The sequence below is a fragment of the Triticum urartu genome, chromosome 5A, assembly GCF_056163025.1.
Source record: "Triticum urartu cultivar PI428250 chromosome 5A, HENAU_Tu73, whole genome shotgun sequence".
Classification (NCBI taxonomy): domain Eukaryota; kingdom Viridiplantae; phylum Streptophyta; class Magnoliopsida; order Poales; family Poaceae; genus Triticum; species Triticum urartu.
Window position 1 is genome coordinate 522,978,049 of NC_141877.1, and position 20,665 is coordinate 522,998,713.

At 46.3% G+C, this 20,665-nt stretch overlaps 3 protein-coding genes across 3 annotated transcripts; 2 read left to right on the forward strand and 1 right to left on the reverse strand.

Moving 5' to 3' along the window:
* Window positions 1-2,938: 2,938 nt before the first annotated feature.
* LOC125510179 (UDP-glycosyltransferase TURAN) lies at window positions 2,939-7,851 on the reverse strand. The gene is made up of 16 exons (XM_087524333.1): window positions 7,798-7,851; window positions 6,993-7,143; window positions 6,474-6,529; window positions 6,266-6,400; window positions 5,379-5,527; window positions 5,197-5,286; window positions 5,041-5,107; window positions 4,898-4,961; window positions 4,700-4,805; window positions 4,412-4,578; window positions 4,221-4,331; window positions 4,091-4,152; window positions 3,961-4,013; window positions 3,787-3,862; window positions 3,492-3,620; window positions 2,939-3,410 (listed from the first exon to the last, which is right to left on the reverse strand). Exons 1-16 carry the CDS (start codon window positions 7,849-7,851, stop codon window positions 3,399-3,401), a joined length of 1,482 nt encoding a protein of 493 aa, XP_087380459.1. The 3' UTR covers window positions 2,939-3,398.
* A 733-nt stretch (window positions 7,852-8,584) lies between these two features.
* On the forward strand, window positions 8,585-14,228 carry LOC125507248 (beta-galactosidase 12). Its single transcript, XM_048671891.2, has 18 exons — window positions 8,585-9,034; window positions 9,127-9,239; window positions 9,384-9,450; window positions 9,554-9,646; window positions 9,743-9,886; window positions 10,137-10,228; window positions 10,708-10,813; window positions 10,917-11,001; window positions 11,128-11,246; window positions 11,366-11,533; window positions 11,636-11,817; window positions 11,945-12,054; window positions 12,161-12,270; window positions 12,382-12,489; window positions 12,598-12,699; window positions 12,794-12,939; window positions 13,031-13,376; window positions 13,494-14,228. Exons 1-18 carry the CDS (start codon window positions 8,738-8,740, stop codon window positions 13,623-13,625), a joined length of 2,520 nt encoding a protein of 839 aa, XP_048527848.2. The 5' UTR covers window positions 8,585-8,737; the 3' UTR covers window positions 13,626-14,228.
* Window positions 14,229-16,763: 2,535 nt separating this feature from the next.
* On the forward strand, window positions 16,764-20,263 carry MCM10 (minichromosome maintenance 10). The gene is made up of 9 exons (XM_048719204.2): window positions 16,764-17,180; window positions 17,270-17,507; window positions 17,613-17,737; window positions 18,684-18,717; window positions 18,804-18,853; window positions 18,956-19,090; window positions 19,375-19,439; window positions 19,670-19,772; window positions 19,860-20,263. The coding sequence occupies exons 1-9, from the start codon at window positions 16,798-16,800 to the stop codon at window positions 20,020-20,022; spliced, it is 1,296 nt and encodes a 431-aa protein (XP_048575161.2). The 5' UTR covers window positions 16,764-16,797; the 3' UTR covers window positions 20,023-20,263.
* Window positions 20,264-20,665: the final 402 nt, after the last annotated feature.

Genomic DNA, 20,665 nt, shown 5'->3' on the forward strand with positions numbered 1-20,665 from the left:
TCAACCCATTCCGAGAACATCTTTCGGCCATTTATAAAATAATATTTCGGACGTGCCGCGGGCGCGTGCAAGTGTGCCCGGGCTCAGAACGGACAACGAACGGAACTGGGGGAACCCGGACGGATGCAGGTTTTGAAAACATGATGATGCAATGCACATGATGACATGATGAAATGCAACACGCAAGCAAATGACATGGCAACAGCAGCGAATAACTCGAAGAACACCTGGCACATCGGTCTCGGGGCGTCACAATATGATCTTCCCTTCCCTCTCCGTTGTCGAGCGTTCTTGATTCTTGAGGCCGATGCTTGGGCTGCGTCACTGGGTCGCGACGGTGCCGGAGGACGAGGACGACGAGGCCGGGTGCCGCGACACCGCGTTGGCCACGGCCGGTGAAGGGGCGAAGAAGGGCGGCTTCCCTGGCCTTGGCCGTGGCCGTGGCCCTGGGAGTTGGTGCGGTGGAAGCGGCACTTAAAGGACCCGACGTGGGTGGCCAGCGCGCATATGCACTTGGAAGCGGGCCCATGGCCTGCCTAGGACGGCGCCGACGCTGACCCGGGCCATATCCTCCGCGTATTCTTGGAGCTGTGGCTGGCCGATTTACATGAAATTAATTTCCTCAGTTGTGGTGGCAAATATAATACACATAATTCATATTGTTATGCACTAGCGTGTGTGTAAAATAGATGGATTATAATCCTGTACCCAATAAGATGGATATGTGTGTGTGTGTTAGAGAGAGAGGGAGAGGGGGAGAGAGAGTGAGGAAGACGGAGGGAAAGAGTGTGTGTGTGAGGATTTGATGGTAAAAAATGTCGTCAATGTCATTTGATATGTATGAGAATATTAATATTGAACTCTTAAAGTTAATGTGGCCCCGTTGCAACGCACAGGCGTTCTTCTAATATATATAGTAAGCCCAAGGTAATTCTATTTTGGGTCAAACATATAATATGACTTACTCGGATGATGTATTCTTTGTTTTTCTGTGAATACACAATTCTTACATATCCTTTCGTTGATAGAAGAAGTTAGAATAGGTACATGAGAGGATACAATACATGGCACGAATGCAAAAAGGCATGAGCATGATGCCCGGAGCAGAGGGCGTGAGATGCTCGGCCCACACAAAGAAAATAACACAACTAAACTCGCCTAGCCCGGATTAAAGCTATGGAAGGTGATGAGCTAGAACTTAGAGAACCTAGATGCCACAACCATCACTAGGCCCTCTGCCGCGCGACCATGAATCTGAAACCGAAAGGATCAACGTACCCCACCTAAACGTCTAAAGATCGGCAAGTGGGCCACAGGACCCCATCGTGTAGAAGGTTGAAGCCATGAAGAAGCACTGAAAAAGTCGTGCAATGCGCCACGGATGCCTGCGCCTAGAGAAGCAACCCGAACCAGACACGATGACCAACATATCCAAATCCAACACCGGAGACGCCGTGATTGAACAAAACAATGCCTTCAACAAGGTGAACGACGCCAAGACATCTTTGACGTCTGATATGTAGAACCGGATATAGGGTTTTCCCTGACGCTCGAAGAGGGTCACATATAAAGGCCATGTCAACGCCTCCGAGAGGGGGAAGAGACTCGCGGGTGTCGCCACTGCCAGCATCGGCAAGCCGAGCGAGGATTTCACCTTGGCCTAAGTTCGAGCAATCCCAAAGCCGCCATATCTGGATCTGGAGAAAAGGAGATCAGATCGCTGGTCAAAAACAACCACAATAGGAAGGGATTCACGCTCCCTATCGAAGGGTGGCATCTAGCGCCGTCGGACACGCGAGCAATAAAATCTGGCGAAAGGACGGGGTCTGGGAGTGGACGAGGTTGTGGAGGCGATAGGGCAGAGACAACCGGCATAGGAGATGTGACGACGGTCGACAACGCAGATGAGTCAGGATCTCGAGGGAACACAGATCCGGGCAGCCGTGGGCGGAGCTGCCAGGATGCTGGCAAGTCGAAGGAGCTGGAGGGACATAACTCCCAAAGCATCGCTGGGGGCGGAGTCACATCTGCAAAAGGACGCGCCGGCCAGCCATGGACAAAGGAGGACCTGCCGCCATGAACACCGCCACTGCCGCTTGTCGCTTTCAGCGCCGCCATGACCACGCCACCAGGACCAAGTCCTATCCAGTCGTCTTTCAACTATTCATGTTTTATTTGTTCATGCCCTTTATCTCAAGAACCATATATCGTATGTTTGATCTTCATGTTTGAACTTTCAACCAATTACAAGATATTGTTTTGTTCGAATTTGACTATGAACGTTGAGTCAAAATGTTAAATTGCATAAGTTGTGGTTTTGAAATTAGTATCAAGTATGTCTATCGGAAATAATATTGTTTGCATTATTTTGTTTATGGTACATACATGTGTTACCCATTTGTATGCTTGTTTATGAGATAATAGAAGAAGAAAACAGAATTCACAGGAAGAGTTTAGGAGAACTGAGAAAAGTAAAGTTGTACTAAATGAAAAACACTTATTCCGGGACGAAGGGATTAGGTGTCAGTTAACTTCCCTTAATTTTTACAGTCATCCCGTAAAAGTGGTTTTACAAGAAGTTTTTAGTGGAGGTCTTGAAGTTGCTCTAACGACATAGCCAGCGATGACTTGGCTGATGATCAACTGGTACCGAACAGCGCATTTGCCTTGGAGGCAAAGCGACGGGGGAGGAACAAGGAAGTAAATGGATCAGAACAGATTCAGAGTGTAAGCTTACCTGACAGGCCTTATGGCAATGCTTACAAGCTAATGGAGAACCTAATAATATGTATCCCAATTTTCCCAGATGTCTGTTGGAGATCTGAGCTCACAAGATGGCAGAGACAATGAAAAAGAAATGGGGCTCCTGGTACAATTTATTTGGGTACATGCACATGTTATGTATCCAAAATATTTCGACAGTTGGTCTCAATGCCAGTGTCACAGTATGCTTGTCAGTGCCTTGTTTTTGTTATGTAACTGGACACACAATTCAGGATCCTTACAACAACAACAACAACAACAACAACAACAACAACAAAAACTGCCGCTAAACTCTAATGGATCAGTAGCTATACATGCTGAAACAACTTGGACATATGCTCAACACCTTCTCATTTAGACAGTTGGAGTTGGTTGGGTAGAGGTCCCTGAGGGTATTGGTGGTAGGTTCTGCTACGACGAACACCTATCTATGCCCTTGGGTGGCAACTGAACGAAGAAGCAACTGGGGCGAGTGAGTAAACTGATATATGCACATGTTTTCTCCTCAACCATCAAATGTACATCTGGTCACTCAAGTGTACAATAAATACACCTATAAACTATGGAATTGGCAGATATTCAGGCCGGCAACAAAACCATCCTTCTGCCCATCTGATCAATATTATTGTGGTGTTTTAGCCAATCACCTGCGAATTGGATATGAAAAAAGTTAATGCCTAGTCTGGTGAGTGCAACGTGCATTTAGCAATCCAGGTTTGAGCTCTCACCTGCTTCACCAAAGGAAGTGCATTAGTTTCCCATTCTGTTGACCATTTGGAAGATGACCCTGTACTCAAGGCACCATCTTTCAGAGATTTCAAGGTGTCACATTCCTCTGGAAATCCCTTAAAGAGCATCTGCATGATTTTTCAATTGCAAGTTAATGTCTCTTCTAATGTTTAAAACAAAGCCATGATGAAAAGTACTCATACTAACTTTTAAAATGCATTGAGACAATGACCCAAGTAGTCATACAATGAAATGAAATAGTAATAAAAGATAAAGACTGAAAGTGGTCCTCACCATAAGTTCGTCTGCAAGCTCCGAAGATGTTGAGAAAAGAAGTCCATTTCTGTTTACTTTCACAAGCTCCTCGATGCTGCACAAAGAAAAAGAAAGACAGAGGCTTATAATATAGAGCGACCAAAAGGCCAATGCCAAAACATGACAATTCAAACATCTAGAAACATGGGTTACCAGGAGAATGAAGCAGCACAAACTGGTAATCCACATCCAAACATATCAACCACCTAAAAAGAAAAAATCAAGTTACAATGCAGAAAATAAAAAATTTCCTACATCCTTGAAGCAGATGATGTGGAGTAACCTTCATAGGTAGATCAAGCCCCGACGAGGATGTATGCAACGATACGCCTAGATCAGCTGATCCTGTATTTGCTCAAACACTCAGCGTCTATGCTACAGCACACAATTATTTTGGCAAACGACTGGCATACCTAGCAATAGAGGATAGTCCTCCGATGCAAGCCACATAGTCCGGAAGGCAACACGTCTCAGTTTTAGCCTTTTTATTTGTTCCTCATATTTCTTTCTATCAGGCCCTTTACCTTCAGTGTCAATATTTATTAAAATCAGAGCAATGATTAAAAATTAGTGATTCAAACAGATATACCAGAACGCACGGTACCTGTGATAATAAAAAGCAATCTTGGGTAATCAAATTGCTTCCCGTTCTTGATATCAATCCAAAGCTTCCCCTCATCCATTGAATCCTCTTCACCTAATGTTGCAGCAACACGTCTATCATACATCAGTGCTGCTTCCAGAAGTATACTGAAATCTTCATCTGGTGTCCTGGAATGCAGGTGGCAAAGGTTTATAAGTTTATCCTCATTGTTAAGTGTCCACTCAATAATCACGTGAGATGAACATAAAGAGTTTCACAATAGAGACCACTCCGTTCAAGAGAACATACCAGCTTGTGCTGCTCACAACAAGCGCAGGTCTATTAGGCTTCAAAGAAACTCCACCATCAATCTTGCTAGTAAGTACAGTAGTGCTCTTGTCTTCCACTTCTTTTCCTTTGTTGTAACAGAAAACCAAATAAAATAAATCAAACTAGAATATGCTTATACCATGCAAACTATTCCAGTTGATTGGAAAATAACATTACCAACAGAGATGCAATCAGCACTGCCCATAGCACTACAAATGGAACTACCCAACCTGCAGAACAACTACTTCACGTGTTAAGGTCACATATACTGATATGCAGTACTGCAAGTAGTGTGGGAAGAACTGACAACAGATGCTCACCTCATGTTTCTGCGCCAAGGAAGCAGGATGGAAAAATTCAGGAGAATGATCATAAAGAACTGTTGCTCTGAAAATTATGGTTATCTAATGTTAGTACAAACTGCAGCATGTGAAACAGCCTTTTTACAAAAAGAAGTTGAAGTTCAATCTGATTACTTGATTCCCCAATTTTGAGAAAGCTCATGTTGCATTGCTTTCGTAACACAAAAGGCACCATCAGTCATCCGCCCAAAGTGCTTCTCGAACCTAGAATACAGGAAAACATCACTAATTAAAACACATGACCAATAAGATATAGAAACAGTCTAGCAGTTATGCAAACATGGTTAGAGCGTTACCAGAAATAGATTTTGACTATTACATGACTTCTGCCATGAGACAACCCAAGCAAAGTATATCCAAAGTTATGCCAATCCACAATAAATTTAGCACCTCTTAGCCAGCTAACCAGTTTTACAGCAGCCAATGTTGGAACGGAGGGTGGATTCTGTTGGACAAAAGATGGTCAAATGACACAAATCAGGTCTCTCATTGTTACTGTGAAATACAATAACTAAATCTTGACATTTTTTATTACCAAAAAAAATTCTTTAAAAATATTAATCAAAAGGGATATTCTGTAACTAAGTAAGGGTCAGAGTAAACAACTTTGTAAATATACTACTCCCTCCGTCTCATAATGCAGTGCATATATTTTTTTTAAAGAGTTAAACTTTACAAACTCTGACCAAGTTTGTAGAAAACAATATTTACATCTAGAATACCAAATACATGTCATTAGATACATCATGAGACATATTTTCATATTGAATATCTTTGATATTGTAGATATAAATAGTTTTCTCTATAAAGGTGGTCAAACTTCACAAGGTTTGATTTTTTTTATAAATCTATATGCACTACATTATGGGTCAGAGGGAGTACAATCAGCATTGCCAAAATGAGCATGGTGTCAACAACAGGTCACTGTACATATTGCATAGCATGAGTTACTATTTAGTATTTACTCCTTAAGCTGCACAATAAGCCAACTATGACTATTCATTTACTCAGTATCAGTATGGTTTTATTCAAAAGATATTGCTTAGCATGGTGGACAATGAATTCTAGATTGTTGAATTCTCTTAAAAAATAACTAAACCTGCTGACAATGGCAGTGATCAGACATACTCTTCATGTAATTCTGAACCACATATGCAAATAAGAAAGTTGTATGTAATTTTACCTGAACAATGAAGACATCAAGGCGAGGAATCTTAAAGCAGAGAAACCAAATCAGCATGATAAACTGGATGGCAGCTTTAAGTAGCAGTGCCAGGGCCCCAGATATCTTTGAAACTCCTGATAACTGCACTGGTTTCTGAAGATACAACCTTGAAGTCAACTGTAGCATGAGAAAATATATATAATAGAATGGCTCAAATAACCAATACCATCTCATGGATGTGAATTGACGGGTTCTCTCTCAGTGATAAATGGGGATCACTTCCTGCTCATAGACATAAAACAGGACACAAGGTCAGATCTCAAAAAGGTAACACTGAAATATGTTGCAATTTTGGCTTGTATGCCGTCGGCCCGTCCCTTAAGGTGTAGGAGCACTGGTATTCAGGGTACAAATAGCTTCATACTACAGTTTGGGAGTAAAATTCAACAGTACATCCGTTTGCAACAATGTCCACTTCCAAACCAGCCTGTTGAGAAAGATAATGAACGAGTAAGTGCAAGATACTAGAACACAATAAACCAAAGTGACTCGCTAGAATTCTTGGCTCCATGCTCTCAACAGCAAGGAACATGCGCAAGCCTAAAGGTACCAGCCAGCTTCCAAAGACTGCTTCCACTTGTTGAAAAGGGAAAAAAAAATACATGGTAAACAGTACGCCCCTCTAATCCAACCCAATCAATCAAAACAAACATGAGACTGCGGATTTGGGAGAGAGGTGCCTTACCTGGCTGGCGAGGGAGAGGGAGTGGTACTGCATCCGGGGACTGCGGCCGATGTCGCCCAGCACAACCACCGCCGCGCGTTTCCTCCTTCCTGCCTCCCCCGCCATCGTCGTCGATCCTGCGCGCGCGCAGAGGGAGGAAGAAATAGCGGCTCTAGGTATGCAGGTGGAGGGGGTGAGGGAGCGGCGGCCGGCGGCGCTGCTCTGTTAACCCAGGGGGCGGAAACGGCGCAAGTCCTGAACTAATGGTCCCACCCAACGGCGAGTCCATTTTTTTTAGCACAGGCTACCTTTTTTTGAGATACAGTACTCAACGGCGAGTTTTTTTTAAATACAAAACAGACGCATAAGCTTATATATACGCGCATACACTTATCTCTATGAACACACGCAGACCCTATCTCTATGAGCATTTTCGAAAGACCGAGTTGACATATCATTTTCAGATTAACGAAGTCACCATAAGCGTCTCGTAGTTGACGGGAACGTCTCCTCCCACTAAATATCCATCGCTGCAAATCCTAAAAAAAATCCAGAAATAATGCGAGCACCAGGACTTAAAACACAGATGGGCTGGGACATCATTCTCCTCCTAACCATCCAATTACAGGTTCGTTCGCACGAGTCTTGCATTTTTAGGGGTAACGACGAGTCTTACTTTGTTTAGAACCAAGCACACTTTTTATTCAACGATATTCACTGGGATACAATGAAGATCTGATGGGTTTAACAGCCACACATGACGCCTATAATGAAGACAGAAAACATGCTTATCGAGGCCATGGGCTTTGAGATTGGTAGCTCTAACCTTAAAGATGAAGGTACAATGGTTAAAAGATTTAGATGTCTCCGTTATCTTCATGACGATGCTCGCATACACACCATCAGTTTACCGATTGATATCATGGACCACACCTTGACAGTCAGAAGCAATGATCACATGTGATAATGATAAGTCCAAAGCAAGTGCAAGTGCCTCTCAACATGCCAATGCCTTCAATGTCGTGGGGTGTGTAATTAATATCTGGTATCTTGATGACAGAGGAGCCAAGAATAGACCTGAAAAGTCTCTACATACCACGCTAAAGAAACCCTCATTATGGTTCCTTGACACGGCATCATCGACTCTGATCTTCGCTACACCAGAAGGCGGTGGAGGAGAAGACCTAGGGACCGGGCAGAAATGAAAAGCAAGCATCTTACGAGGGGCGATGCAAAAATGCCCAACCGGCAGGCATGAGAAATCTTCCGCCGCATGACCCTGTCGACGTGGCTGCCGTCAAAGCACCACGCAGGCATGCAGGCCAGTCGAATTTAAGACATCGGATGAATCACTTAAAAGCATATATAATTTGGATGTGCATTTTGAAGAAACAATGGGAATATAAGTTATTTTCAACACGGAGAAGGGAGAGAATATTTGGTCGAGAAAGTCCTGCGGAGGGAGTGTTTCTTTAGATGGGGAATGGGAATGTGTGGCTTACACTACTAGACGGCAGGAGTGAGAAAACCCGAAAATCACCGGAAAAAGACGAAAAGAGGAAGGAAAAAAGAACGGCCGCGATCCCCGGCCCCCGCAGCCGCTCGCCACCGCTCGCCACCGCCGCAATGCCGGGCGGCCGCTCCCGCGCAACGCCCCCCGGGGCCCCGCCCTTCAAAGCGCGGCCCTCCTCCCGCGGCCCCTCGCTAGTGTCGCCACCCCTACTCCCCGTCCCCACATCCCCCTCCCCCCCACCTCGCTGGCCCACATGACCGCCGCCGCGGCGCTCGTTCTGGCCGTGGCCGTGGCCGCCGCGCTCCACGCGGGCGCGGCGGAGGCGTCCAGGCCCAAGTGGAACTTGACGAAGAAGGGGACGACCGTCACCTACGACAAGTACTCCCTCATGATTGACGGCAGGCGGGAGCTCTTCTTCTCCGGCGCCATCCACTACCCGCGCAGCCCCACGCAGATGTGGCCCAAGCTGCTCAAGACCGCCAAGGAAGGCGGCCTCAACACCATCGAGACCTACGTCTTCTGGAACGCCCACGAGCCCGAGCCCGGCAAGGTACGTACTCTACGCACGCACACCCCGTGGCCCCTGCCGCCGCCGCCGCAAAACAAAACACATGCAGCTCACCCGTTGCACACGCACCGCAGTTCAATTTCGAAGGCAGGAACGACATGATCAAGTTCCTCAAGCTGATCCAGAGCTTCGGCATGTACGCCATCGTGCGCATCGGCCCATTCATCCAGGGAGAATGGAATCACGGGTCTGTTAATCTGCCAAAATATGTTTCACTTTCAGTTTTAATTGTAATAATGTGGCCAGTTTTATGGTCTGCAATGCAATCCTGGTGTGTATGCTCGTCTCATGTGGCTGCTTCTGTTTGTTTGTTTGTTTGTTTTCCCTTCAGTGCATTGCCCTATTGGCTCAGGGAGATTCCACACATAATATTCCGCGCCAACAACGAGCCTTACAAGGTAATGGCAATCAATCACTCACACGGTTGCAAGAGCCTGGTAGGTGTATGTGCATTTGTGCCAAGAGTTTTAGACAGATGACCGCCGGTGTTTTGTAATGCAGAGAGAAATGGAGAAGTTTGTGAGATTCATAGTGCAAATGTTGAAGGATGAGAATTTGTTCGCATCTCAAGGAGGGAACATTATTCTAGCCCAGGTCAGTTAAATTCTACCTGTATATATGATGATGTTATACCTACATCTGTTTATTGCATGCCCGTGATTATATTCATGCGCCGTGCAAATTTCACAGATCGAGAATGAGTACGGAAATATTAAGAAGGATCATATAACTGAAGGTGACAAGTACCTTGAATGGGCTGCTGAAATGGCCATTAGCACCAACATTGGAGTCCCATGGATAATGTGCAAGCAATCTACGGCTCCTGGTGTAGTGGTAACTCTTTTACCAAACATGTGGTGAACATCTTAAGGCATGCTATTATAAATGGTAAAAATACATCAATTTTTTTAATCAAGGCCCCATTTGAGAAGGGAACTGAGATCCTGTAAAAGTTGAACCGCTTTTCTGGAAACCCTGCACCCCAAACAGGCTGTAAATTTGAACAACTATCGTAAATGAGAATGTTTGATCCAGAGTGTATTCCCTTGTCTCCATCTCTTAATATGTGCCTCGCTCTCACTAGATTCCTACCTGCAACGGAAGGCACTGTGGGGACACATGGATAATGAAAGACGAAAATAAACCCCACCTTTGGACTGAGAACTGGACTGCACAGTAAGTTCAAGTTTTTCATACTCAACATTCTACTTGTTCTCCAAAATTGGTATGTCATTGATGCTTATGGAAAGGAAGATGTTGCACCCGTCAACTTTTGATCATCCAAACATATTAACTGCATTTTGCGTACACTTTATGTGAAATTACCATTACAGTGATACCACCATACTGAACATGTGGGGACACATGGTTTAGGCAGGCGTAAGCCCGCCGTTGACGCGTCAAAAAAGAAAAAGAAATTACCATTATAATGTTGGGAGTGGATCACGCAAAATATTTTCAACTTATTCCTCTAAAGATGATACTGCCATACTATGATATCTTATGTGTCATTAACCAAATATTTACAACATATTTCCCTTGCAGTGATACCACCATACTGAACATTTTGGTAGTGGAAATCAGGAGAGACATGCTATCTATCACCAAGTAATTTTTTTACATTAATATTAAGAGCAACTTCTTGGAATACACAGGTTCAGAGCATTTGGTAATGATTTAGCTCAGCGTTCAGCAGAGGACATTGCATATTCCGTGTTACGTTTTTTTGCCAAGGGTGGGACATTGGTAAATTACTACATGGTATGCTTATCCATTTGCATTTTTGCAATGATATGCATTCAAATCGCCACAGCGAAAATACTAGAACTTTTCATGGAGTTGCATGGTCACTTGTTTTGAACAGTATTATGGTGGAACAAATTTTGGAAGGACGGGTGCTTCCTATGTGTTGACTGGATATTACGATGAAGGTCCCATTGATGAATACGGTTAGATTGGCTCAATTGTACATTTCAAGCTTTCCTGGTTCCATCTGTTGCCTCGATTGTGTCTAACAATCAGTTATTCGGTCAATGTACTGTTTTGACTGAAATTCGGTCAATGTACTCATCCAGGTATGCCGAAGGCGCCCAAATATGGGCATCTCAGGGACCTGCACAATGTAATCAAGTCATACAGCAGGGCTTTCCTTGAGGGGAAACAATCATTCGAGCTATTGGGTCAGGGGTATGAGGTTGGGAACAACTGCTTCCATCATTTCTGCACGAAAAAACTTGAGATGTTTTGTGTGACAGTGTTCTGTTATTGAACAGTCAATTTTCTTCTGGTCTGATTAGTTTCCTGCACGTGCAGGCACGCAACTTCGAGATTCCTGAGGAAAAGCTATGCTTGGCTTTCATCTCCAACAACAATACAGGGGAGGACGGAACTGTGATTTTCCGAGGGGACAAGTACTACATTCCGAGCCGCTCAGTTTCCATCCTTGCAGACTGCAAGCATGTGGTGTACAACACAAAGAGAGTATGTGCACCGTATGCATTTGCGTCTAATTAGTAAGGACATTGCTTCAGTGGTAATAAAGAGCATACATTCCTGACTTGTGTTATGCATATGTTATGCTAGGTGTTTGTTCAACATAGTGAAAGGTCATTCCATAAAGCCGAAAAGGCGACCAAGAACAATGTTTGGGAGATGTTCTCAGAGCTGATTCCGAGGTATAAACAAACTACTATCAGGAACAAGGAACCCTTGGAGCAGTATAACCAGACCAAAGACCAAAGTGACTATTTGTGGTACACCACAAGGTGTTGTTTCTTAATTTCATCACACCTTCATTTCAGCTCAGTATTATGAGCATTTATACTTTATATTTTCCCACAGGTAGCAAAATGGTGAATTCACTATTTGTGTTTGTTTACAACAACCGTGCAGCTTTCGCTTGGAGGCAGATGATTTGCCCATCAGGGGTGACATCCGGCCTGTGATTGCGGTCAAAAGCACTGCACATGCAATGGTAGGATTTGTCAATGATGCCTTTGCAGGTAACATGTCCAACTCTGTAATAATCTTGTTTATCCAAAAGCAGATACCAATTGCAAGCACTAACAATTGTACTAAAAAGAGACCTCATAACCACCATCAATGCAGGGAATGGTCATGGAAGCAAGAAAGAGAAGTTTTTCACGTTTGAAACACCCATTAGTCTAAGATTAGGTGTCAACCATCTCGCGCTGCTGTCATCATCCATGGGAATGAAGGTAATATATAAGTGTTTCAGGCTCTAGCTGGCTAGTTGGTGGTTGCACACAATTTATGATGGAATCCTGACCAGTCATAGGTCAATTTGCACATTTTGCTGTTGTTTGCAGGACAGTGGTGGTGAACTCGTTGAACTAAAGGGTGGCATTCAGGATTGCACAATACAGGGACTCAACACGGGAACCTTAGATTTGCAAATCAATGGCTGGGGCCATAAGGTACATGCTATTGCGCTTGGTATTTGAGAAAAGGATACACTTTCGCTCCTCAAGGCATAATGCACTGATATACTAAGAAATGATCACCTCCATGCTTATTTTAACCAGGCCAAATTGGAGGGTGAGGTGAAGGAGATTTACACGGAGAAAGGCATGGGCGCTGTTAAGTGGGTACCGGCCGTGAGTGGACAGGCTGTCACCTGGTACAAGGTAAGCCGGGCCACGAAAAGGATCATCATACATTCAGTCTCTTCAATCTTTGTTTCTAACTCTCAATGTCACTGTCTGTTTCATGTCATGTCAGAGATACTTTGACGAGCCAGACGGGGATGATCCTGTTGTCCTTGACATGACTTCTATGTGCAAGGGTATGATATTCGTGAACGGCGAAGGCATGGGTCGCTACTGGACGTCATACAAAACTCCTGGCAAAGTCGCTTCCCAGGCAGTGTATGGAAGTTCTGCGCTGCTCAACAACCCATTCTTCCTTTATTGGCCTACAATGTATTTTCACTCTTGAACTTATTAATTTTCCTTTCAGGTACCATATTCCACGGACATTCTTGAAATCCAAGAACAACCTATTGGTTGTATTTGAGGAGGAGCTTGGCAAGCCAGAAGGCATACTCATCCAGACAGTGAGGAGAGATGACATCTGCGTGTTCATCTCGGAGCACAACCCTGCACAGATAAAGCCATGGGACGAGCATGGAGGCCAGATCAAGCTCATAGCCGAAGACCACAACACTCGGGGATTCTTGAACTGCCCCCCGAAGAAGATCATCCAGGAGGTAGTCTTTGCCAGCTTTGGCAACCCGGTGGGGTCATGCGCCAACTTCACTGTAGGCACCTGCCACACTCCCAATGCGAAGGAAATCGTCGCGAAGGTACAGACATTCCCCCCTTAACAATGCGTCTCATCTGTAATACTGTAGCTTATCCTGGATCACATTTTGCTTGTTCCTGCCTATGGTTGCCGGTTGATCTCTGGAGTATATGCACAGGAATGCCTCGGCAAGAAGGGGTGCGTGCTACCAGTACTGCACACGTTTTACGGTGCGGACATCAACTGCCCCACGACGACGGCCACACTGGCGGTGCAAGTGAGGTGCCACAAAAAGGGCGATCCAGAATAAATAGAGGGATCGACACCTTCTCTGGGCTCCTGCACTCACTGTCTCTTCATCCCGTTTGGTTTCGAACTCGCGTCGATGCATTGTGTGTCGCTTGTTGTGATTATAGCTTCGTTGAGGCGTGCGTGCTTGATCTGGATCGTAGGGAATCGATACGTAAATGTGAATGAAACTGCTGAGCGCTGATCGGCTCGAAGATGTATTTTCCTTTCCTCACCTCTTTCTTCTTTTGTTGTGTTGTGTGCTGTTTCATGTTAACCATCACAGTAGGTGCTGAATAACCACGAGGGATAGTTTAGCGAACTCCAAATTTGGTGCAAAAGAACCGTTGTGCTGACCGAGTGGATAGAATAATTCAATGACCATGTCCTGTAAATGTTTTATCATGTTTGTGGGGCATCCTCAAGCCTTCTGCTGCTTGATTTGTACATCTCATCTTGACAAGTTTATATTGCCAAATTTCTGATACAGCTGTATGTAAGTGTTGTATTTGTTAAACAATTTGTAATGCATATCTCTTGTTCCATTATCACAATGATAGTGGTCGCCGATCCTCTTTTGGACCGTATGGACATTTTTGTAATGCAAATTCGTCTACATTCTATACTCGAGTGCAATTTCAAGCTCAAACTTGATGTATTTGTGAGTTATGAAAACAACAACAGATTCAAACATGGATAGTGGTTTTTCTGGTTCTATCGTTTATTTTCCTGTTAGATTGTTTTTCATGCTCATGAATATGATTGATTAGCATTTGTAGAAATCAACTTCTCAACGTATTGATTTTTTTAGTATCATCTGAAACTTTCTGAATTTGGTTTTTCAGTTTTCAGTGTTTTCGCCATGAGTGTGGTTTTCAACGAATATTTTCCAGCTGATTGAACATTCAAAATTCCCTACGAAGCCTACAGATTCTAGAACTTCCATTGCATAAACCTTTCTGTTTTGAACTCCCCCTGCTTGATGTAAATATTACGCAGTTGTAAGTCCATGTGGCTCTTCCCAATGGCAGCTGAAAGCCTGAAACTCTAGCTTGTTTTGAAGCAATGGTTTAGGGCATCTCCAAGGTGGACCCGCAAACCACCCGCATCCGTCCGGACCGCGCTGTTCGTACCGCGAAAGCCATCCAACGCGGGCTTGTATCGGTCTGCAGAGTGGTCCGGACGTGATTTCTTCCGCAAACTGAAGACAAAATGTGGGTGGGAGGGGGGCTTTGCGGAAGTGCGGACTGATCCACGCCCGCTTCTGACCGCCCTGGCCCACCAAAACCCCCTCCCCTCTCCCGCGTGTTTTTGGGCAGCGCCACTCCAGAGCGTCGGCAACTGTATTCATACCCGGCTAGAGCGGACGCGACCGCTCACTGGCGACGACATTGAAGCGGCGCACAAGCCGAGAGCGCCGCCCGCACAGCTTCGTGGTGCAGGCGACTGCCGTGCACTCAAAAGACACGACGGCCACCCGCCGTCTGTCCGTCTGCCACCCACATTGATGGCACGCGGTTGCCAAGGCGTCTCCTCCGGTGCCAGCCGTCCGTTCCTCTCCCGCCCACCATTGCTATAAAAATCGGTGCCCTGGCCATAGCCCCAGTCATCCACCTTCGATCCCTCTCCGCAACACTCCCACCATGGATTCTTCCCCCGCCCAAGCTCTCTGGGACGGGCTGACGTCGGACCAGAAGAAGGAGATGGTCGCCATTGCTGCTGGCAGGCAGGCAGCCGGAGGACGACGACGTCCCAATGTAGGACGCTGCGGTCGACGAACCGGCGCTCCCTCGCGCGGTGCATTACACCATGACCATCGGCGAGGTTCGTGCCCATTACATGGACATGGTGCGGGAGAGGAGTGGGAGGAGCAATTCCAGGAGGCACAAGCCGATGCCGCCTACAACAACCACCTCCTGCAGGAGCACTCGCATGCGGAGGAGCAGCTCGCTGCTCGCACGATTGTCGCGCCGGACACGGACCTGACGGAGCAGGAGGCGCTACTCGAGTTCTACTGCTCCGCCCGCGAGATCCGCCTCGCCCGATGGCGGTACCGCTAGTGGGTGGCGGAGGTGGCGGCCGCCTACAAGAAAAGTGATGACGCGGGCGAGGCGGTGTTCGGCGATACCGACGACGAGGCGAAGGACATCGCCGAGTCCGCGCCCCGCCGCGACGACCACGAAGCCGGCACGTCCACGGGTGCCCCGGCAGCGAGGTCGCAGCCACTCAGGTCGCAGGAAGGCCACCGCTCCTCCCATCCCATCGACGCCAAGCTTGGTAGGCTGAACATCGTCGGCCGATTAGCCGCTTGGCGTCGACGGAGAGGCGGGCAGCTTCGCTTCCGTGGCTCAGGAGGCCGAGATTACAGAGGCAGAGCTGGAGAGCGCCGGGGCGGAGCTGGAAAAGGCGAAACTTCAGTTTTCTTGGTTCATGGCCGGACATGTGGAACAGGCGCCGACGACCATTTAGACTTAGCCGGACGAGCTCCGCTTAGTTGATGTAAATGTAATGAAATCCGCCCGTGTTTATATCAATTCGCCCGATTTCATCGAATTTCGGCTGGTTGGTTCGAATTGTTGTCAAAATGTATGCGGTTAGTGTTGGATGGCGTCCTCACGCATCCGTGTCGGCGGACTGGCCCCCCTGTCCATGGACGGACGCAGGAGGTAATTTGCGGGTTACCGTTGGAGATGCCCTTAGGTAAGCAACTTGTCGCACTGATGCCTAAGAAAGAGAAAAGGAGTTCAAGAGTATTTCCTTCCACATATAATTTATTTTGAGATATTTTGTAATTTATTGACGGTTTTTTTTGTTTAATTTCCCACCGATGGTCGCGTTTGTCAAAATTTAAATTGCAAATGCTTTGGTTCTTGTATTTCAACCTGACGCAATGGAAGGCAAAGGCAAAAAAAAGGGATTGATTATTTTTCAGAAAAATGGGGCGTTGTGAGAATCGAACTCGCGACCTCTCGCACCCAAAGCGAGAATCATACCACTAGACCAAACGCCCTTCGATGCCAACTTCGGCATAACAAACCTTATATTGCGAATACGCATTGCCATTTGCTTTTCCCTCCAAAACTTCTCCCCAAATTCTTAGGTTTCCCGCCTCCCTCGCCGCCGGTAAATCGCGTTTCTCTCTCTCTCTCTGCGGCACACAGATTCCAATTGTTCCACTCCACCTCGCCGCAGTCATGGCGGACGCCGGCGACGACCTGGACCTGCTCCTGTCGCTGGACGAGGATGGCGACCAGGCCGTCCTCGAGACCCCTCCGTCCTCCCCCTCGCGCCCCGCCGCCGCCGCCGCCGCTGGCTACGGCGCCTTCACGCCCCCGAGGGCCGTGGCGCGCCCGGGCGGCACCGACATGTCCGTCTTCCGCGACGCCGTCAAGGACTACATCGAGGCCGTCCCGGCCTCCACCTCCGGCCCGGGCCCCAGCCGCCACAAGCTCCCCAAATCCAGCCAAACCCTCGTCGACACCTACTCCGGCCTCCGCATCAAGCACATGGCCGTCTCGCCACTCGACATCGCCAACCGATTCGCCGACATCCGATTCGTCCGCATCTCCGCGTTCAAGTACGGACCCCCCCCCCCCCCCCCCCCCCCCTTTCTCTCTCGTAGAAATGGACATTTGTACTCGGGAACTCATCGATTTGAGGGGGCAGGAGCCTGGCCGGCGGGGACTTCTTCTCCGGCTGCTGGGTGACCGCCGGCGTGGTGCTGGACAAGGGCACGAAGCGGGTGAGCGCGCAGGGGAAGGACTACAGCATCTGGAAGATGGGCGCGCTGGACGACTCCGAGGTGTCGGTGTTCCTCTTCGGGGACGCCCACACCCACTACTCCGGCGGCGCCGTCGGCGATGTCTTCGCGCTGTTCAACGGCAACGTCCGCATGGACAAGGGGGTACTATGCTTGCTCACATTTTTCTTTCCTATCTTGGCTGGATCAACTGATGCCTTGAGGGTGTATGCTGAATTGATTCATTGTTGGTGGACGATCTTCTTGCAGGGGCAAGGGTTCTCGGTGAGCGTTGGCTCGGTGGGGCAGATGATGAAGATGGGCGTCTCGGCGGATTTCAGCATCTGCAAAGGGACGAGGAAAGATGGGATGGCCTGCACCATGGCCACAAACAAGTATGTACTTCTTCCTGAATGATGAGATTGTCTCTGAAAAACTGTCGTTGCACACTGCCAATAATAAGATCCAGGAAGATGTAAAACTAGAAACTACCGAGTACTGTCTGTACTTGGACACTGAGGAAATCCTGCGGTCATCTCCTCTGAGATATTAACACTTGTCTGGAGTGCGATATGTGCTAAGACTGAAAAAAAGAAATGAAGCCCATTTAGACACACCGTTGCCTCCTATGGACTGATGCTCAGACCCTGGTCAAGGTGTGAGGGTCATGGCAGCCATATCATAGATTAGTGGTGTGCACATTGTCTCTGAAAAACTGTAGTTGCACATTGCCAATAAGATCCAGGAATATGTAGAAATTAGAAACTACTGAATACTGACTCTACTTGAACACTCAGGAAATTCTGTGGTCATCTCCTCTGAGATATCAAACACTTATCTGGAGTGTGATATGTGCTGAGACTGAAAAAAAATGAAGCCCATTTTGACACTGTTGCCTCCTACGGACTAATGCTCTGACCCTGGTCAAGGTGTGAGGTTCATGGAAACCATATCATAGATTAGCGGTATGCACATTGTCTTTCTGGTTGATGACCATGATCAATTCGCGCCAATCAAGGGTTCAGCAGGTTATTTGTATGGATTTTCCGATATGATTATCTAAGACTTGAATTGTGACTTGGTAATTAGGTTTAGCCTTGAAATAACCAGATTATTCAACCTCAGTCGCATTGTTGTTGTTGTTCTTGCATGATGAGTGTTGCTTTTTTTATATGAAATTTTCAACAGTGGAAGCAAATTGTAATCGAATTCACATGGTGCTATGCTTTTTTGGAGAGCCAATTTCACAGCATTTCATTTACATTATGGCTAGGCCAAAAGAGCAGATGTGGTTTAGATAAATGCTGTTTCTGACCCTGAACATGGCCTGTTCCTTTTCAGGCGTAAGGGACCATACTGCAAATATCATTCATCGGTATGAGATATTAATAACTCCCTATTTTGCATCTGAGGCAGATAGGCATGCAATGTTGATTAATTATGTGTGTTTCCTATTGGCAGAGCACATCATCACAGAAGTACTCTACTGGCAGAGTGGAGCTTAAGGGTGGGTAAGTGAATCCCAAAAAGAACAATCATAGCTTCTCCTGTGTTCCCGAATGGTTCCTCATCCACCATTCCACATGATTCTTTACATTTTTTTTATTCTTCAGAAACTTCCAGTTTGCTTCCAAACTTCGTTCCAATGGAATTTACATGGTCAAGCCTCCCTCAGAACGATCCGATCCGAGAAATCCATCACGACCACTGAAAGTAATGTCGGTCGATGGTTTAAAAAGGGCTTTAAGGTATTTGAAGTACTTACATTTGTTCACCTTTTCAGTTTATATCCTCCGATGAACATAAACTTCTATACCGTGAACAAAATGATGGCGTGGACTGTGAAATAAGCAAATAATAGTGTTAGTTAGTTCTGTATACCATTGTACTGTCCAAATGTGAGGTCAAAAGGATCCTCTGGCATATGTTGACAGACTAACGACTGAAAGTGTATCAGCCCTTGTTATAGCATGAAGTGAAGGTGCTTGTCATGCTAAACTGTTTATTTCCTAATTTTGACTCTGTCTTGCAGTAATGCGGATAAAGTGACCACTAAGAACAACTCTCAGGGTATAAGGTTCCTCTCCCATGTCACAGGTAAAAAATACATTCCCACATTTCATTTGTTGCCGTAGTAGTTTGATGCAAGTTTCACCTACACACTGCGACTGCCTTAGATCAACTTTAATAAATGGCTGTGTGCGTCACATTGATGCAGAGGCCGGGGGTTCCAACCTCCCTTTCGAAAAAGAAAAAAAAACTACACACTGCAAAATTTGCCGCTGTCACCTCGCAATGGCAACTGATCTACCTTCTGCATTGACCAGGCGGCACGGAACCGAATCTCGTGAGCAACAGTACTTCGACAGTTGTACAGAAGCCGATGTCAACCTGGAGCACCCTCTCGGAGAAGCTGAGCTCAGACAGAAGGTGAGCCGCAGCATGCCCCTGGGTTTGTAGCCTTCACCGCTCCATGGAGCAATTCTTTTCAACCAAACGACCTTGATTTACGTGCAGGCCGGCATCTTCTGGCGCCAAGGTAGGAGCGCCCAAACTGGGCTCGCAGAAGCAGGAACAAGAAGCCAAGAGGAGAAAGGTGAACAACCCTTCGGGGAACACAATCGAGTTGGACCTAGGCAGCTCGGACGACGACGAGATCAACATAGTGCTGCGGCGTTGATGGCTGGGCTAGCTCCATGGTCAAGCGGCTCGCTGCTTTCTTTTCCAGAGGTTGTATATGTAGAATATCAGAAGGAGCACACATGGGAAGATAGGTCAACAGGATTGTGGCCGCCCTTCCACAGTCGAGGCTGATTCCTTCTTTTAAGAATCGGGAATCTGAAATACCAGGGAGAATGTTTTCTGTTGCCTGTATTTCAATCTGGAACGAGATTTTGAGATTCATTCAGCTTTAGTTCGTAGTGCCTTGTGTGACATTGTCAAAAGGCTGACGAACGAACGCTGAGATAGCCAAAGGCTTTAGTTACTACTAGTACATTTCATTTCTGAAAGAGTCATTATTGCTGTATGTACTAAAAGTGTGGCAAACTTCATTACAGTACTAGGCGCGATGCCAAAGCCATAGCAATTCAGCGTGTAACGATTTTGCTAAAGCACATCTAGATGTGCCCTAAGTATTGTACATATAAATTCTATGCCATTGATTCTACGTGAAGATTCGTGCAAGAATTTTCATTAGTCTTTTTTTTTCTAGTTTGATTGAGTCACTTAGATGTGCAATAACTAAAGCACACTTAGATGTGCCCTAGACAGACCTGCGTGTAAAAGGCAGGTAGCAGAGTTGCAGATTTAATTTAGAAATG

Coding starts and splice junctions, on each gene's coding strand:
- LOC125510179 (XM_087524333.1), bottom strand. CDS start 7,851: ATGAAGATAACGGAGACATCTAAATCTTTTAACCATTGTACCTTCATC. Junction 5,287..5,378: donor ATAGTCAAAATCTATTTCTG/GTAACGCTCTAA, acceptor CCTGTATTCTAG/GTTCGAGAAGCACTTTGGGC. Junction 4,579..4,699: donor GTTGTGAGCAGCACAAGCTG/GTATGTTCTCTT, acceptor CCTGCATTCCAG/GACACCAGATGAAGATTTCA.
- LOC125507248 (XM_048671891.2), top strand. CDS start 8,738: ATGACCGCCGCCGCGGCGCTCGTTCTGGCCGTGGCCGTGGCCGCCGCG. Junction 9,451..9,553: donor CCAACAACGAGCCTTACAAG/GTAATGGCAATC, acceptor TTTGTAATGCAG/AGAGAAATGGAGAAGTTTGT. Junction 12,490..12,597: donor TCAATGGCTGGGGCCATAAG/GTACATGCTATT, acceptor TATTTTAACCAG/GCCAAATTGGAGGGTGAGGT.
- MCM10 (XM_048719204.2), top strand. CDS start 16,798: ATGGCGGACGCCGGCGACGACCTGGACCTGCTCCTGTCGCTGGACGAG. Junction 17,508..17,612: donor ACGTCCGCATGGACAAGGGG/GTACTATGCTTG, acceptor ATCTTCTTGCAG/GGGCAAGGGTTCTCGGTGAG. Junction 19,773..19,859: donor AAGCTGAGCTCAGACAGAAG/GTGAGCCGCAGC, acceptor ATTTACGTGCAG/GCCGGCATCTTCTGGCGCCA.